This window comes from Zootermopsis nevadensis, unplaced genomic scaffold, assembly GCF_977971745.1.
Source record: "Zootermopsis nevadensis isolate Lab colony 2312 unplaced genomic scaffold, Znev_1.0 Znev_ptg000016l, whole genome shotgun sequence".
Taxonomy (NCBI): domain Eukaryota; kingdom Metazoa; phylum Arthropoda; class Insecta; order Blattodea; family Termopsidae; genus Zootermopsis; species Zootermopsis nevadensis.
Genome location: NW_028259148.1, coordinates 13,751,386 through 13,771,441, shown reverse-complemented (window position 1 = coordinate 13,771,441; position 20,056 = coordinate 13,751,386). Strand labels below are relative to the sequence as shown.

Sequence of the window (20,056 nt, the reverse complement as noted above, 5' to 3'; positions counted from 1 at the left end):
CATTCATTTTTAATGGTGGTGAGATGATGCACAAAAACCAAATTTCCTGTGTAAATTATGTCATGAAATAATTATTAAGGATTATATCTGATGAAGTAAAACAAACTAGCATTAAATCCATTTTCTATATTTGTTATCAAAACAATAGGCCTGAACTGAATTTCTCCCATTATACATTTCTTATTATGCTAGTGACCTCATATCCTGCTCTAACATCACTGGCTGTTGTCTAGTTTGTACACAATCAATCACTTTCATCCCTAATGAGAGTATTTTCATGATCTTCCCATATTTATTCATTAATACGTAGATTCACACAAAACGTACACTTCTAATATGAACATGGATAAAACAGTATTCTCCAATATTTTACAATGAAACAAGTGAATAAGTATCATATTTTATTTGAGTCTGTCTCCATTTACTTCCAACATAAGCATCCAAACTTTGTAAAAGTGCATCAGTGCAGGGTATGATGGACCTAGTTTCATCAGATTTGTGTGAACTATTTGAAACCTAATTTGTTAAATTCTTATGAAGGTGCTTCATAACATGCCCAAATGAGTCTTTAATTGTATGCTTCTACAGTGATTGGCAATGCAACTTATCTCACCAAATCTCTAACTCATTAATAAAATCTGTTTATGAAGTAAGCACAGCATACATGTTGTAGTGAATGTAAGACTTGAGGTTCTCACAGCGGTGAGTATGAAGATATCCGTCTTCTGTGTTATTGCGCTGTGTAGTCTGGTCGACGGAGGCAGTATGACCTCTGAAACGTTGGTTAACATCGACCAGACTACACAGCGCAATAACCCAGAAGACGGATATCTTCATGTTGTAGTGAAGTTTAAACTATTCACAAATTTAACTACTGCTCCTCATGTTAACCCAAATACCATGACACTTCAGCTTCAAAAATTATGGATACTTATTTCTGTTAACGCAGCTTCAACTCCACACGTCATGTACACATAACATGATCCTTAGACACAAGAAGAATTTTACCTCTACCCATTTTTTTTTCCTTCTTCATGTCATATGTAGTCATTTTAGAGTATGCTCAAACACTTTAACACTCCTATTTCAAGGCTATGCACTCAGTATTTCATAGCAGGAGTAATTTATTTCAAAATAAAACTCCATTACAAACTTCCACCTTTTATGAAGGATAATATGGGATATTAAATTTCATTGAAAATGTTTCAAAACTCTTAAAAATCACCGGAACACAGGAACCTCTTTGTTTTTTTTACAAAATTAAGCAGACTTACTTTTTGATCATATTTTAAAACTTGCTGTAACATTGGTTAATAACACAAATTAATATCTTGCAGCTAATTTAAACTCATCAAGAAATAAAATTTTTAAAATATTGGATGAATTGAAACTGATATTTTACATACTGAAATCTCAATAAAAAAAATCCATAATTTGTAGTTTTAAATCAATACACAATGCTAATACTTTCAAAAAATTAATGTGTGTGTTATAAATATACTATTCAGTCTGCCCCCTCAGATTAATATGGATGTCACTACTGATATAATATACTCCAATCGAAGTCAAATTAATTTTGTCACAATGCCTACGTGTTTTCTTCAAATTTGCATGCTACTGTGTGAACATAATTCTAAATCAATTGCTTCATTAAAGGCCACTTTGAGCACTCCAGCTACTTTGTACTAGCAACACAAAAGAAGGGAGCTGTCATTTTGCTGTGGATGTGTTAAGGCACAACACGTTAAGTGCAGATATTAAGATTCCTAACAAAGTTATATTACTTAACAATAGTTTAACAAAGCAAATGTAATACAGTATTCTATGATATATAACCTGCTAATAAAATCTTCAGCATACTTAACTTCACATAAGTAACAGACATCTAACATTATAAATAACATTACATAAAAGTGCTCTGTCAATATTCTAAAACATGAAATGTACTTAAACTCCTCCCCCCCCCCCAAATTATTTGCATAACATCTTTTTAATAATATAACTTGATGAAATTTAATTGAAAGTAGTATTTGGAATGTTCTCAGATGTAACCATTGTATGTGTCAAGCACTGTTGTTATTTCCAGCAGTTAAATCCCTGAAGTGGCCTCCGAATAATTCTTGCATCAGTTCAGTTTTAGTCTTTGGTTTCTCAACATCAGTACGTCTTTCTTCAGAAGTTACTTTGCCTTCCCACTGTTTATTTAAAACTCTCATTTGTCCTATAAAAGGTAAAGAAATGTTTAATGATGAACTTGCATCTGACGTAGAGTTAGTAAGAGCATTCTCTAAAATTGAGGAACTTTTGTCCCCTGTATCGACTACAGAAGGGTCTTCTCCCTCATCAATAGCTTTCAAAGCAGCCAATAGTTTTTTTTTCTCATGGTCTTTGGTTTCTGGAGCTTTTGATTCTGAATTATTCACCACCTGTTTCAATTTAGTATCTGTTATATCTCTTTCAGACAGAACTTCATTTTGAATTTTGTTCCGAGCTCGAGACGTTTCTGACAAATGTCCAGATGCTTCCGCAAGTCCATATTCACAGGATGTATCATTTTTAGTCCCATTTTCATTAGATGATACGTATGATTTTTCTCTTTTAAAGGTTGTCATATGTTTCACACTATCCGTGTCCAAATTTATTTCATCACTCGGAGACGACGTTCTACTTCTGATTTTGTTTCGTAATGCAGGCGCGGATTCTTCTACAAAATTTATTTTTTCTGTTTTTATGGATCCCTTTCTGCTTAAAATTTTATTTACTGCAGGCATGGATTCTTCAGTATAACTTGTATTTTCCCTTTCTAATGATCCTTTTCTACCAGGACTTCTGTTTGTTATTGTAGATATGGATTTTTCTTCAGCATAGTTTAACTTCTCCATTAGTAGTGACCCTTTTCTACTCTCATTATCTGACACCATTTCTTTGAGCCCATTTTCAACGCATTTTAATTCAAGAACTAAAAGTGAATCTTTCCCAACATCAATTCCTTCTCTTGTATCAGCAATCACGTTTGTAAATAAATCATTTCTTCCATTTTCCTGAAATGATCCGCTCCGGCTTGTTTTGGTGGAAGAAACTAAATCTTCATTCTCCTTTTCCAGATCTTCACTTTTACGTGTATCATGGTCATCAACGCTAAGGGAGAGTTTTTCGGTAGGCTCAGTGTTTAGAGATGGTTTTCTTGAGCCATAAGCTGTTCCTAAACTGTAAGGTTGTTTGCTTACATTATCATCTGTCAAATCAGACTGTCTGTCATCAGTCAGGACACTAGAAGATGGAGTACGTGAAGTAAGGTCACTGCTGCTCATTAGGTCATCTGTTTTGTTTACAACAGTTTCATATAATTCCCTTTTTAGTACAAATTGTCTCTTATTTGCAAGTTTCATACGCCTGGTATTATATCCATCAGAAGGCATGTGGTTTCCTGAGTTAATCTTTACTGCTTCTGTACTTAGACGTGCGGAACCATATGTTGTATTAGTATGGGAAGCCTTAAAGAAAGAGAGAAAGCTTTGAAAATTAATATGTAACTACAGTCAAACCCCATTACATTGCCACACTTTGTTTACCACCAATATTGGTACTGAAGCAGGCCTGGCAGTAAATTTGTTTTGCCTGTATTAAAGAGCTGTATGGTTTGCAAAATACTGTAGTCAGGATACTGAGGGTGAAAGATAAACCAGAATTGTGGAGTACGTATCTGAACTTAACAACTTCTGTAATAGTACCATCTTATACTGTATTTACCTTAGTATAACCTCACTTCTGCAGCAAAAAAACACACCACTATTTGTGTACAAAATTTGTCGCACTCATCTGCTGACCAATTACTATTGCATTTTTTGTCAATGGATATTACAACAGCTGGCTAAAGATCCTACGATTACAACAGATGTTTTCTTCACAGACAAATCATGCTTCACTGAGATCGCCAACATCGATAACAAGCGTGGTCAGATGAAAATCCCCATGTAACAAGATCAAGAGACAGTTTGCCAACAAATTTCTATCCAAAGTGTGGGCTGGAATTGTAGGTGACTTCCTCATACACCCTCACATTTTAATCGTATGAGTTGGTGGCAGTTATTACCTTAAGGAATCAAATCTGTATTGCTGTCAGTATTACGTTCTGCAAGAAACTAGCAGCCTGTCACCAAAGAGTAACACAAGTAAAGAAATGAAAGTTATAAAAGCTGCTGGTGTATGACAAACAGGACTAGACATCTTTTTTCTAAAGAAATTACTTAGTATCTCTTTGTTCACATTTTAATATTATGCTGACCATACCCCAGCACCATCTACAGAAAAAAAGCAAAGTCTGTGTAAACCGAGAGATTTATGTACCTAAATTCGTGACCATTGATGACCTCTACAACAGGAAAATTACTGTGACAGTTTGACATAACAGAATGAATGCCCCAAAATTTTGGTTCTAGGGCTCTAAAAGAATGGGATATTTTAATTAGAGATGATAGCAGTATCATTGCAGTGTGCCGGAGGGACAAGAGAGGCAGAAACAGCTGTAGCTGAGGACAATTTTTGGTATGAATAATGCTTTGAAGCCCCAAGTAGTGAAAACTATAACACGCATTGGCTATGCTGATACAAGATGGGCAAGAGGTTTAGCGTAAGTTGCAGAGCAGAACTTCAAATTAACAAAAATATTTTATTTATTTATATTTTGAATGGATATGGGCAGTGATCTTGCTATGGGCTATGCTGGCCTTCCCTTCTGCAGGTCATGCAAGGATTGTCAGACTTCTTGCAATGCCTAAACCAGGCTTACTCATCTAAACACTAAGGGCTAAGAGGCACGCACTGGAAGAATTTGTAACTAGTGGCAGCCATCATACTTCTTTCTGGATGTTAATAAAATGGAAACCAAATTACAGTAAGAATAAACACTGGATTCTCAGTCAAGTTTTAGATCTAACAGTTGGTTGTCTAAGATTTCAGATGCAGTGACCACTGAGAGCTTCAAACGTAGCCCACAGACCCTTGTGCACGAATGCGTTGACTCATGTCTTCCAAAGAATGATAAATCAGGCTGGACGTGATAAAATAACTGTGTGTGTTTGAAGGGAAACCAACAATTTCCTCTGTGCTTGAAGTAGGTTAAGAAAGAAGGCAAACAACTTTGAGCGTTGTATCTTCACGATATGGACGTAATAGTAATTGACTTGCAAACATTAATATAACACATTTTCTCCAAACAGTGGTGGGCTAATTTAGCTTTGATATAGGACCATTCAAAAAGTTGTAAAGAAGTTAACTGAAATTCTAATTTTAAAATAAGATATCACAGGTTTGTTTTCTGCATGAGAATAACTGAACTATTAAAAAACTTGTATAAAGTGAAGCTTTCGCAGTGACTGAAGTTGATGAAAGACTGACACGGCTTGTAACCCAAGAGTCTTTCATCGATATTGTAAACTCGTTAAAATTACTGAAAATGTACTAAATTATCATGGTACTTTGTTTTGAGAACTTCAAACTGATAGATTTGGAGGTTAAAAATATCTGCAATCATTAGCAAAATAATGTGTTAAGTATTATCAGTCCCCTTCATGAAAACTTGACACATAAACTGTAACTTCAATACAGACAAGAACAAAAGTTATTATTATTCCAACAACAGGTTTAGATTAATGGATTAAAACAAACCCCATTTCTTACCATACAAGTTCCTTCACTTGACTCTTCTTCTAATTGTGGAAATAGTTCTGCCTCAGATTTCATTGAAGCATGCAGGTCAGGATATCTTCAAAGTAAATCAGGATTGTACAATGAATAAAAATGAAAGGAAACTGAAAATTCCAGGGTCTTCACATTAATAAATATTCGGTACTTGTGGGTTATCGGGACACATCGCTTTAAAAATAGGTTAGGTTAGGTTAACGTGTGTGGATAAATGACATATACTTTAAAGTTATTATATTTTATTTCAATAAATGACAACTAACCTAACCTAACCTATTTTTAAAACGATGTGTCCCGATAACCCACAACTACCAAATATTCTTTGAATTATGAAAAGTAAAAGATATAATTTCAAGCTTTGTGTTTAGGTCCTCTAAGCAACTGTTATCCATTTCTTATTCCCCTCATACAATCTCCATATCCAGCTAATTCCTTCATTTACGAGGCGCGTCCTCAAAGTAAGTTTCCCACTCGTCCCACAGCTAGAAAACCTTATATTGAGCGAAGCGACTGTGCGTACGTGATAGAGCAATGACGTAGCATGGCGCATGCACTAACGGCACCTCCCGCGTTCTCACAGTAGCATCGTTGCAGCTGTTGAAGATCGAGGTTCTTATTCCAGCTCCCGCCGACTGTGAAGTGCGGTCAGTGATAACGCTAGGCCGCACACGGCTCGACGGACAGCAAGTCTCCTGCAGGAGTTCAGCTGGGAGGTGTTTAATCATTCACCCTACAGCCCGGACCTCGCTCCCAGTGATTTCCATCTTTTCCTACACCTCAAGAAATTCCTGTCCGGTCAGCGTCAGCGTTTTGAGAATGACAGAGAGGCGGAGATGGTTGTCACACAGTGGTTCCAATCCCAGGCGGCAGACTTCTACGACACAGGTATTCAAAAGTTGGTCCCACGGTATGACAAATGTCTCAATTCCGGTGGCGAATATGTTGAAAAATAGCTGGACACTTGCTGTATCTGTTGCTATAAATATTTACATGAAATTGTGTTTTGTTTCTGTAAACGGCCCCAGGGAAACTTACTTTGTGGACGAGCCTCGTACTATAGTAATAACAATAGTAAGCTGTATAAATTACACAGTTCTCAGTTATGTATCATGTGCTATTCTCATTTAACTTAATCTGTCTTAAGATCATTCTACAGGATATTAACGATGGTGTATTGTATGAGATTTGGCTAAAATTCAGGAGATTATCTGTGTTTCTCATAACAAGACGTTTCAGTGACAGATCCAGTCACTGAAACACTGTGTTACAAGAAACAACAGATGATGGATAATGTCCAAAATTTTAGCCAAAATTATTAATGTCTCTTATTTTTCCTTCTGTTACTCATACTTTTGTTAAAATTAAATTATTTGGTTATTCCGTCAAATCACAATGTATTTAAAATAAGATAATTAAAATAATTAAAATATCATTCTGTGTTCCATATCGAATAATCGATTTACAATTGGAACAGTTACAACATGTTTCGGTTTTATTAAACCATCATCAAGTATAAAATTATATTAAATTTAAAACTCAATTACAATTTTTTACAATTTTTCGTAGTGTAGTTTTTTGGAGGTTGTGTCCAGATATTTTCATATAATGGATCAACTTTATTGTTTGAAGTGATGCTTTTGAGGTTTACATCGGTCAGAGATGAAATAGTAGACAACACAGTTGTGTCTGGAGGTGATCCAGAAGTATTACCGTATCCGATCAAGGTTTATTACTGAATTGTAAAAAATTGTAATTGAGTTTTAAATTTAATATAATTTTATACCTGATGATGGTTTAATAAAACCGAAACATGTTGTAACTGTTCCAATTGTAAATCGATTATTCGATATGGAACACAGAATGATATTTTAATTATTTTAATTATCTTATTTTAAATACATTGTGATTTGACGGAATAACCAAATAATTTAATTTTAATTTAATAAATCACAATATGACGCAACTACACTATCATACGTTTGTTTTAAAATACTTCCCTCAGAGAAAGGAACAAGATGCAACTCACGCATACAAATTATAAAATTATCACACATTCCAGATTATAATACTTTTTTTCCTGGAAAATACCATTTAAAATGCACATGCATCTTATACTATGAAGGCACTGCAGGTTTCTTTACCCCTAATATTTCCCTCTTAACTGGGTGCATCTTACAATCTGTAAAATATGGTTAATCTGAAGTATTTCAAAAATTTAGCATGAATACAGGGGGCAGTTTATTTTACAATACTTAAACCTGCAGTGAAAATGAATCAACAAATAAATAATGCCATATGGAGTTCTACTGAGGATTAATCAGTTTGGAACCAGTGTTACCGCACAGCTTACCTTGCTGGTCCAGCGAGTGACACCAGTGGTACTACAGATTGTCTATACTTGTTTCTGAAGTTTTGCTTAGGCACAAAATTTGCAATATATTTCTCCTTTGTTTCAACCAAAATTTCAAGCTTTGATATTTTGTCTAAAGCTTCACTCAAATGTCTTTGAGTTTCTTTGTGTCGTGTTATTTCATAACTTAACTGGTGTTTGAAATTCTTTGTCTCAAGCATTACTTTACGATGAAGTGTCTGAAAAATAAACATATGTTTCCTGTATCAAATTGACATTGTTCCATATATTTTTAATTAACCTAATGCTTACCAGCAACAGCAAAGACATAAATAATTTATGCCGTTATCCAGGACAGCCGCTTCTTGTACAGTGAACACAAAAATAACCCCAAGCTCACTGACCATTAGGGATAAACATGCGGGAAAAAGGGGAAGACCACAAAGCAACAGCACATAATGGAGAAAATACCCGGGCCTTCTTTGTGTACTCTCAGATGTGAAATTCTTATGTTAAGGCTGCAGTAGTAGCGTGCACGTTGTGTGTGTAAAAGTCGATGTATCATAACACCACAGACTGTGCCAAAATTAGAAGAGAAAATTTGTTTGCTAGCGGTTAGAACGCTGGCCTTGTAATCCTGGGGTCTCGGGTTCGATTCCCGGCGGTGTCCGAATTTATAACTTGTGTTGGGCAAGGCCGTGGTCTAGGCAACACGGAGTTTTCCTCCGTGGCATCCCAACAATTACTCCATTCACACACAGAAGAAGGCAATGGCAAACCCCTTCTGGATCATCTGCCAAGAACGTATATGAACAGGTCCCAGTCCGAGAAAAGGATGGAAGGATCCTGTTCATATGGACCTGTCGTCAGACAGAACACTATATAATAATAAGATGAGGTGGTCTAGCGGTTAGAACGCTGGCCTTGTAATCCTGGGGTCTCGGGTTCGATTCCCGGCGGTGCCCGAGTTTATAACTTGTGTTGGGCAAGGCCGTGGTCTAAGCAACACGGAGTTTTCCTCCGTGACATTCCAACAATTACTCCATTCACACACAGAAGAAGGCAATGGCAAACCACTTCTGGATCATCTGCCAAGAACGTATATGAACAAGTCCCAGTCCGAGAAAAGGATCGAAGGATCCTGTTCATATGGACCTGTCGTCAGACAGAACACTAATAATAATAAAAGTATACATGCTCATTCTCTTTGCCACCTTGCTATCCATCGCCCTTTCTATCTTACTACGACATAGCCCAATCTCAGTTATTTTGCATCCACTGGAAAAACACCTACGGCAAATTACTCTTTTCATACCTGAATCCTGAGATCCTGTTCTTTTATAATTTCTTTCAATTCTTCCATCTGTTCAGTAAGTTTCTCTCGGGTTCCTAAATGACGGTCTCTTGAAAGCTTTAACAAACGATGATGCTGATCTCTCAAATTTTGAAGGTCAGCATCTAATTCTTTTATCCGGTGATCTTTTTCACAGCACTCTGATTTCAACTACAAGGCAAAACAAAACAACATTGTATTTAGTTATTAAAATTATAACTTTATTTTCAGTAATTCTTCAAATCAAAACTCATTATGAAGAAAACATGACTACACTAAACCCACTTAATCCCTTAAACCCAATAACTATATGTACCACCTCATTTAATAATCAATAACCATGTATTATGCCCACTAAGTACGCTTACTTGTTTTATACGACTCTTAAAGTAAACAGCTATTACTTCCTTTAACGGTAAACATGAGATCCTTGTAATAGAGAAGTACGTTTTTTTTTTTCAAATAGGAAGTAAATTCTTAATTATTATTTACATGAGTTTTGGCTTCAAAGGGTTAAAATTAATACAAAAAAAGACAATATAAAAACATAAGTACGTGCTATTTACGTATAGAAATCAATATATTTTCTATTAGGATGGAATCGATCAACAATACATACTTGTTTCACCTTAGCTCTTAGAACGCGAACTTCTTCATTATGTGAACGAATAAGCTGAGGCAATGCTGCTTTAGTACTCTCATACTTGTCGAGAGCACGGTCCTGCCTCTTCTGTAGTGTCTTCAGCAATCGATTTTCTGTGAACAGCTCCTGCAAGGACAACTCAAAAGTCAGTGGGATGCTGTCACTAGGGGAAAAAAGAACACAAATCCATGCAGACTGCTTTGCAAATAAACCCTGACTTCTGAGGTTAGAAAGTGGTGTCTAATAGCCTGGCTGTGTTACAGTTGCTTTCAGTACAGACTGTGAGAAATGAATTTTATTAAATGGAGTGATGTGAGTTACCTACAAAGCCACAGTCATCACTTGCATTAACGCAGATAAGTTAATTATTAGACAACACAACTGATGAAGTATCCTGCTCCAACAGATGTAAATGGAATACCATCTAGATGTTGAAAAATGAAACAATCTTGAAACAATAAATAAAAGCAAAATGTCAGTGAAGTCAGAGGCTTAAATGATTAATATTCATCCTGGACTGAACTTGTTTTCAAATTCAGGCACTTATTAAAGCAGGTATGAAAATTAGTCAATTCACCTATCAGACAGGAATGAAAGTAATTGACTGGAAGAAACAGAAATATATTTTGTGATTGTGAGGATTGTGTTGATCTGGGCTGTGGCATGTCATCTTGTAGGCGATTACAAATTTTTTTGAAAAATATATCACCTCCAAGGGGTCTGACTAGGAACCTTCCTCCTGACAAATGAAGAAACAAATTTACAAAATGTCATGTTTAAAAATTTAAATAATAATCATGTTTCTAGCAATCAAAAATATATAAACTTTGATAAAAAAAAGTAATATTATACCTTACGAGTTCTGGCATAATAAATAATTCAGCTGAACATAATGAAAAATATTATCAGAAAAGCTGTTGTTTGGCTCCTTAATTGTTTTATTTAATAAGATAAGTTTTCATCCTTCAAATATCCATGTATTGTTTGTCTATTTCTCTAGGATTATGAGCTATGCCAGTATTCCTGATTCATTCCAATTTCCCAATACATATAGCTCAATTTTAATAGTCCAAGGAAAAATGTATTAAGTCAAGTCAAATAGTAGTCAGTCACGAACTACGAAGAATCTTAGGTTTTCACGACTGTGAGTCCGAAGATGGCTGTCTTCTGGGTTGTTGCGCCGTGTAGTCTGGAAGAAGTTTACAAATGCTGCCTCAATCATCACAGCGATGATGGAGGCAGAGAGGACGTCTGAAACATTGGTAAACTTCTGCCAGACTACACGGCGCAACAACCTAGAAAACAACCATCTTTGTCATGAATTGGCAGCCAGATTAGATGTCCGCAATTGAACATATTGTCCACGTCGACTTCATCATGAAAACTTGTTATACTGTCACAACATAGTGGAAGACCAAAGAATGAAAATAACAGCTATGTAAGACTTGAGGTTCTCACAGCGGTGAGTATGAAGATATCCGTCTTCTGGGTTATTGCGCTGTGTAGTCTGGTCGATGTTAACCAACGTTTCAGAGGTCATACTGCCTCCGTCATCAGGGTGGCAGTATGACCTCTGAAACGTTGGTTAACATCGACCAGACTACACAGCGCAATAACCCAGAAGACGGATATCTTCGACAGCTATGTACTGTATATAATAATGAACCTTTTCAAACAAGATCACCAGCTATTACATAAGCTTATGCTTTCTATGTATTGCCTGCATCACTTTATTTGGTGTCTGAACTCCACAGTAGTGATCTTAGCTGTGTTTGTTATGCAACAGGATGTTAATAAAGGTGTTCACTGATCAGTGACATTCTGTGGTGGGATATGTTCCACTGTTACATGCACACACTGGTCATATTTTACATACAATGGAGAATGTTATTATGAATAGTAGTACTGAGCAGTGTGTCATACCCACCCCCTCCCTCCTTCTATTAAATGTCAAGCGACATTCCTTATTTTTCTTTTTAGTTTCAATGCATAAGATATCTACCATTCACTTCCAAAACTCAGTGCCATATCTAAATTACATGGATTATTTATGAAAATTAATACAACGCATTTATTTAGTCAAATGTGATGATGCTTACATTCAGTTGAAACTGTGCATCTGTCAGTTCATTCTGGAGCTGTTTGACTCGTAATAACTTGGCAGACAAGATCTTTTGCGAATACCCATTCATGTTGGTTTTGGTTGAAGAACTGACAGACATAAATCTAGCTCCATAATTACTGGCTGCACGATATGGATTATCTACTCCTGCAATGCAATTATCAAGAATAAATGTTATATCAATAAAGCATGATCAATAGGTATGGAGAGGCAATTGGAAAGACCATTCTCGCCGTAGTTGCGTGGTCTGAGGCATCATGCTTCGGACCGGTGATACGGAATGCGCGCTGGTTCGAGTCTTGGGGGAGAAGAAATATTCTGAGCTTTTAACCAGTGTATGGAACCAGTGCCAACCCAGCATCGTGAGGAAATTGGGGAGCTACAATGAGTAGCGTAATCCGGTCAGGAAAGCTACCAATGGCTGGGGGTTCGTCGTGCTGACCACACGTCACCCTATATCTGGTTGGATGATCGTTCACCTCTGCTTAGGCATGAGAACGTGAGGCCAGCAGTCAAGCTAGTCGGCTTTGGCTCTCTGGAGCTGTTACGCCACGGATTTAATTTAATTCTCAGAAGAAAACTTGTTTTAATAATTATCTTTTCTACCATTCCATTGCCATGTTAACATAATGTTCTTGATGGCAGTGAAGTTGTGAACAAGTGGTCATAAGCCATGCCATACGACTATGAGGCAGTACTGATAAAAGTTTCTGATCTCTTGAGATTTTAATTAATTTAATTTGATTTCTGTAAAATAATAACCCAAGTATGTTCGCATTATAAGAACTGAGGGCCCTGTTGTTTCTTCTAAACATTCATACAAATATACACTAAATTTAAAAAAAATATGGTCCGATTTACTGACTTGAAATATTCATATACTGAAGTAAGACTTTACAGAGAATCTCTAGATAGGCAAGTTTGGAGGCGTCACTTAAACGAGGCCAAGGCTCGACTTCAGGCTGTTGCGCCACAGAAGAAGTAGACTTTGTTTTGCATCTCGGACAAGATTTTAATATGGAGTTTTAAACATTTAAACTCATTCATCACTTTAGACAGTCATAATATTCCACCTAGAATCTAATGGAAATAATTAAATGTTTATGTTTTGTCACCAGACTAAAAGACAAAAAATCATTACATAAAGTTAGCTAACAAATCGTTAAAAATGTGGCAAGTTGAATTACTTGGGAACAATGGTAACAAACTGATACCGCATTCACGCATAAATTATGAGCAGATTAAATTCGGAGAATGCTTGCAATCGAGCACTTCATAACCTTTTGTCATTCTGTATGCTATTCAAAAATAATAAAAGTCAAAATATACAAAACTATAATTCTGAATGAAGATGGCTGTCTTCTACGTTGCTGTGCCATGTAGTCTGGTGAAAGTTACCAATATTTCAGAGGTGCTTGTTGCCTCCATTATCAGGGTGATGAAGGCAACAAGCATGTATAAAATTTTAATAAACTTCTATCAAACTACATTGCATAACAAATCTAAAACTTCTTGACGATGGTGAAGAGTCAATTGAATAAAAATTTTCTTGGATATTATCCATCGTCTAGTAAATATAAAACGTAAAAACGACGTTTCGGAGATGGGACTCTATCTCCGTCTTCAGGTTCCTACACAGTTGGGAGATAGGGATTAGCTCTATCTAGTGGGCCCAACTGTGTAGGAACCTGAAGACGGAGATAGAGTCCCATCTCCGAAACGTCGTTTTTACGTTTTATATTTACTAGACGATGGATAATATCCAAGAAAATTTGTATTCTACATCGCATAACATCCCAGAAGAGTCACCTTCAACACAAATGGTTATTCAAGATGGAGAAAATTATGCGACATTCTCATTAAAGTACTTCACATTCCTTGTGAAGGCAGTGTGTTAATATTCTGTCACAGAGTAAGATCCAAGGATATTAATGTAAATTATCATAAAATACTCTAACTTTACAACACATTACGGTGATAGATTGATTCTAGGTGTATTTAATCATGCTTTTTCAGTCACAATGATACACTGCATAAAACAAAAAGTTATCTAATGAGTATGATTGATGAGGAACAAATCTGATGTGAACTACTCTAACCTTTAAAATACAGGAATAGGAGATTTAAGTCCCTGTACTATGGGTCTGCTAGTAGGACTGTACTCTGGGGTTAATGGTTTAGTGCCATGCATGTGTAACACATGGCAAGCTGGACCATGTCTAAAACTCGACACATGGTTGATAATGGATAAGTACTGTCCTGCTACGTTCCAAGGACTGAAGGAAACTACAGAATAAGTCGTGCCCAAGCTGACATTTTAAATGGGTACTTTCTGAATATGAAGGCATGCTAACCACAACATAGAATTTTGTATGACGGAGGTAAAGAGAAGAACAATTTTATCCTTAAAGTCAGAGGATCTATTTCACAGTGGTTTTAAAGTGAAATTTCTCAATTTTACTTTCTGTTTACTGAACCTGATGCTGGGGTTTGAACTTAGAACTTTACTGATTATGGAACAAAACAGACAACTGGTGTAGTACGGCATTGTGTGCACATGAAAAACATCCAGGACTTCTAAAGATTCACAAAGAAATAAAATTACAACAATGCTAGAAGCTGGTACTGTTGTTATTAACTACGTAACAACCTACTGCGTACTCACGTACTAACATAAGACTTCCGAATCATGTCTTTGCAACTTCCCCATACATACCAGTACCCAATAGAGGATGAAGTTGTCTTCTCTTTTGTAGTAGATTAGCAGCACTTTTACACTTGGAATGAAAGCCTTCACTAGTACCCGTGCAAAATGTTTCATTACTATATGTCCTACCAAAAAGATATAATGAAATCAGTAGGACAAAAGCTTGATTTTAAAGTCATCAAATATATAAAACAACAAATTCTAAACAATCAAATAATGGAGGACGAGGCAAGTAGCATGCATGGGAGAGATAATTACACCCAAAATCCTAGACAGAAAACCTAACGGGAAGAAAGTGAGAGACCTAAGCAAAAATGGAAAGATAATTTTAAGATAAATTTCAAGGAAATATGATACGACAGCATGGACTACATTAACGTCTGAAGACAGAGGACCAGTGTCAGATTCTTGGGCAACAGCAGTAATGAAATTTCAGATTTCATAACAGGCACAGAAAACTTGTTGACAAGCTGAGTGAAGTTTCTGTTTCATGTAGTTCATTAATACATTTTAAATGTTAAAAGGAAAACAATTCAGCATATATTGGTTAACACTGACACTAGTAACAGAAATACTTCAACAATGTCTCTACTGTTTGAATTATTATAAATCTATGTTCATTTATTACCAATATGAATCTACTGTTGATCAATAGTTGACACGCTATATATAAAAAAGACCACCCCATTATGCATTCATTTTATGAATAAACTGCAAAGAATGCACTGAATAAATTATTTACTGGTCTAAAACCAATATTTATTTAACCAACTGACTAAAAGATGTAAAACCTATAAAATTAGCTTGAAATAAATAGGTATATATTACTTTTGCTTGCATTCATATTTTACATTAGTTCACGCACTAGTGTCTGCACATTCTAGCATGAAGTCTTACATACAACCACTAATCAGTGTGAACAGAATCCAATGCTTAATGCCTGAAACAGATTTCTCACTAAATCCTCTTAACTGAACGCCTATTTGCCTGCCTGGAGTGCTTTTCACACAAAGTTATAAAAATATGCTTCATAAATGACCAACACAAAAAAAAAAATAACAGAAACTTGCTCATATGCACAGTATAATTACAAAAATATTCTATTAACTTTTTTCATTTTACTACATTACCTGAAAATGAAATGTTTACCTTTCAATGTTTTGTTTTTTATTATCTTCTTGCATGGCTGCGATCAGTGTTGGTTCCATGATAATGGACAATTGTGCCTCTAGAAAAGAACTTTTTCAATTAGTCACATATGTTGTTCAATCAAATAATTACCTTTTGTGATCCAATGTTACTAACCTGAACAGGTCAGGATGTTCAGAATTGCATGAAAATGGACATCAAATGGTTAGTGAGGTTAGTGTTTTGTATTTGGGAGAGGATAATTCTTTAATATAAGTAGACAACCAGGTGACCATTTGTCATACTATACTTCATCCCTTTTCTCATGAAGCCTGCCTTTCATTGGGGCATACAATAGCCAATCACAATACTGCAACGGGGACAGCCTTCAGTTGCAGCCTGGCAACGGTATGAGGTTATAGTTTAATAATTTTAACACAGTTATTAATTTTCAAAGTGGGTATAGGTTGACATATGATTTTATACAATTCCTTATGTTTATCATTCAAAAATGTGTGCTAAGTTCTAAAGGATTCATGCAAATCAACCTTCAGATATAACAAAATATCATTTTTATTAAGCAGCTCCACTAATTTCCATTAAATTTACAGGATAAACTGCAATTAAAGCATTACATTTTAATGGTATTTTTGATTTCATTATAAAATAGATAACAGCATTAGTAATTTCCAAGAATGTTTTGCAAGCAGTCTCCAAGCCAGAATAGAATGCCTAAATGGCAGAAGGAATGAGGCATATTTCATACGCTGACAGATGCCCACTTTAATCCCAGACCTCTTATACAGGGTAAGCAACATTGCTTAAAATCCACTCTATCAAACCCAGGGAAGGAATATGATCCAACAATGTTAAAACAGGTATTAATTAGAGATTACTTTAAAAGTCTACTTTAACACTTAAAATTAAAGTAAGTTTTCAGCACTAGAAATAATGCATGATTACTGGTTACACAGATTTAAAATTACCAGTGTACTGAGCTTCTATATTTGGAGAAGGGTTAACTGAAGTACTTAAAATAATATTATTACAAATAATAAAATTAGGCAAAGTTATGTTTAACCGATGGACATATTAAATAAAAGGAATCAAAACCCCAACTGTATTTTCTATGTGCTATAACACATATTGCGGTTCTGTACAATTTTCACGATACTGAGAGTAAGTTGACATTTTTTAAAACCACAGTGTGGTTGGACACTTCTAATTCCTGAAAATCTAAATGTCTAACAGAGGCAAAATGTAGAATATTTTATATAATTATTCTCTGCTCTTCATGTTCAATCATACAGACTTCTAAAATGTTGGAAGACCCAGAGATCCTGACTAGTAGCCTCCAAAATCTAGCAGGGACAGAAAATTAGCAACATTAGAAATGTTATAAACCAAATTTCTTTTTATACAGATTCTAATGCTATCATTTCTATATTGGTTCCTTAATGATTGAATATAAGGAAAGTGAGGTTAAAATCCTACCACCATATCAACTGCCAGACATTTCAAAATGACTCCTGGAAATGTCCTTACTTGTATTACATTACAGGAACTGAAGCATTTCAAATTAATAATGTTAATTTTTTCCACAGCTTCAAGTGATATTGATATAATTTAAAATATATCTACCAAAAAATAAACACACATATTACAATCATGTATCAAATGATAATCTGCCTTTAAACTTCATCTTCCAACTTGTTTACATATACTGCATTCAACTGTCTTCAAATTTCCAAAGTCAATTAAATAGAAAACTAATACTGTTCCCTTCATTTTATATAAAATTATACCGAAGTTAAAACCCTATCTTTTAATATTGTTGAAAATGTCCACACAATTTTAATATACATACAAGTAAATTACCATACCTGAAACATAAATTTGTCACATACTTGAATTCAGCAGTAGTTCAGTGATATCCATGAACAGATGTTGGTTACATTGATTACCCCACTTTTCACTCTTGGAGGGAATTCAAATGCAGAGAATACACAACAAAAACTATACTTGGAAAAACAATTTCCAGTTACAGTAAATGTATACATCCATAAATACAAAGATAAAATACAAATGCTGAATATTTACAAATGACTGTTACAATATAAACACAATTCATACATGTATTTACATATTTTACTCCAGTTTAACATAGTCTATGCTCCCTGCTGAGCAGCATGACCTGGTTTGGTTTCTACACTTGCTCTCTGCTGAATATCCCACATTCTTGAATAAATGCTTTTAGGGTTAGCTAGAAGCTGGCTGTGAGTTCCACTTTCAGCTACTCGACCTTTGTCTAACACCAAAATCTCGTCTGCATCCATTATAGTTGAAAGTCTGTGTGCAATTACAATTGATGTACGGCCTTCTGTAGCCCTTTTCAAGGCTCCCAGTATATTCTGTGAAAGAACATTAAAAATAGTACGACCATTCTTTTGGACTTAATCCATTGTCTTTTGCGCACTAAAACCACAATGTTTCGGAAATGGGTTATATTACTTTCAACCCACCGGGGTTGATATCAGCTATACTGAGGAGATCTTACCTGAAGACATACAGGGAATCCACTCACCTCCTAAACACTCATGTTTCAATACATAAAGGATATAAAGTCCATAAAAAAGTAGTCATGCACGTTGTCACACCACTGTCACAAACCTTTAACCTTCATCTACTCAGAGGTCAGAGCCTATATAAAACATAACATAGCATATCATATCAAGACCACATAATTTCTTATAACAAAATATTTGTAACAGAGATTAGTAGGAAACAGGTTTTACTATATTTCGGAACGTATAAATGTGGTAAAGCAAATGCTTGAATCTAGACAGGAACAAGATTAAGTAAAGACATGTTCAAATGCCAGCATCAATAATTCGATCACACAGTGAATTTTCTCAATGAGGTAGAATATCTTCTGTCACTGAACACAAACACAAAAAATATTATCAAATCTAAAACTTCTTGACGATGGTGAAGAGTCAATTGAAAAAAAATTTACTTGGATATTATCCATCGTCTAGTAATAAAACGTAAAAAACGTAAAACGACGTTTCGGAGATGGGGCTCTATCTCCGTCTTCAGGTTCCTACTCAGTTGGGCCCACTAGATAGAGCTAATCCCTATCTCCGGACCGGACGTTTTATTACTAGACGATGGATAATATCCAAGTAAATTTTTATTCAATTGACAAAAAATATTTATACCACGGCAACCAGAATGGCTGAGTTTAGGTGATGATGCACTGTGAGTATGCACTTCACCTTAGCAACATATCTGCTTGAGGGTTAAACACAGAAGAGAACAAGAGGTTATAGAGCAGTGGCTGTGTTACGGTCATTCATTACTCACACCTTTCGCATTCATGCTGTTGAAAGTTTCATGTTCTGAGTGTAATTTCTATGCTTGTCTCTACATTTATAACTTTCATGTGGTTATAAAGTTATAAAAAAAAGTTTTGTAAGTACAGTACTGAGTATATGATCCCATGTTTAGACAGTTTAAGTGATTCTCATTTTTATGTACATAATAACCTAACCCTCACAATAAGTTCAGATTTAGCTTGAAGTTACTCTTTTTTTAGCAAAGCAAGGAAGAAATAATATCGAACAACGGGGTACTTGTGACAAAAATGTGTTCAAACAATAATTTTTTTTTCTGGATGAAAACATACGAGTAAATACTGGGTACCGAGTTTAACAACGTGCGTACTATGCGCTGCTGTTACGTTGCTGTAATCAATGTACTTACATATTCAGTGATTGAATCAAGAGAAGATGTAGCTTCATCAAATACAAGAATGGGAGAGCCTTTCAAAACTGCTCGAGCAATTGCTACTCTCTGTTTCTCTCCTCCAGATAGCTTCAATCCACGTTCACCAACCTGATGGCATTACAATTCATTTAAAAGATAAATACTGTATTTATCCAAATATGACATGTGCCCCAAACATTCTAGTGTTATTATTTGAAAAAAAACTAATGAAAAAATGTGATAAACTATATCAATGCCAAGTAGGATTTGAGGTTCTCAGTGCATCATGGTGGTGAGGATGA

The 20,056-nt window shown here is 35.3% G+C and overlaps 2 protein-coding genes across 6 annotated transcripts in view; both read right to left on the bottom strand.

Annotated features, from left to right (window-relative positions):
• Positions 1–388: 388 nt before the first annotated feature.
• Positions 389–17,711, bottom strand: LOC110837086 (uncharacterized). 4 transcript variants are annotated; one of them, XM_022078900.2, is made up of 9 exons: positions 17,628–17,711; positions 16,008–16,086; positions 14,868–14,983; positions 12,129–12,298; positions 10,006–10,155; positions 9,369–9,557; positions 8,054–8,292; positions 5,680–5,764; positions 389–3,494 (listed from the first exon to the last, which is right to left on the bottom strand). In XM_022078900.2, exons 2-9 carry the CDS (start codon positions 16,064–16,066, stop codon positions 2,064–2,066), a joined length of 2,439 nt encoding a protein of 812 aa, XP_021934592.1. In that variant the 5' UTR covers positions 16,067–16,086; positions 17,628–17,711; the 3' UTR covers positions 389–2,063. The 4 variants fall into 4 exon arrangements, with proteins under 4 accessions (XP_021934592.1, XP_021934590.1, XP_087206068.1 ...); XM_022078898.2 differs by having other exon boundaries at positions 17,532–17,665; XM_087349942.1 differs by lacking the exons at positions 14,868–14,983; positions 17,628–17,711 and adding an exon at positions 17,532–17,586.
• ABCB7 (ATP binding cassette subfamily B member 7) overlaps positions 16,544–20,056 on the bottom strand; it is a 23,668-nt gene continuing 20,155 nt past the window's right edge. For both annotated transcript variants that reach the window (XM_087349945.1, XM_087349944.1), the window contains exons 12-13: positions 19,752–19,883; positions 16,544–18,397 (exon numbers count right to left, since the gene is read on the bottom strand). In XM_087349945.1, coding sequence (XP_087206071.1) covers positions 18,155–18,397; positions 19,752–19,883 — 375 coding nt within the window. In that variant the 3' untranslated portion in view covers positions 16,544–18,154. The remainder of the gene's footprint in view (positions 18,398–19,751; positions 19,884–20,056) is intronic.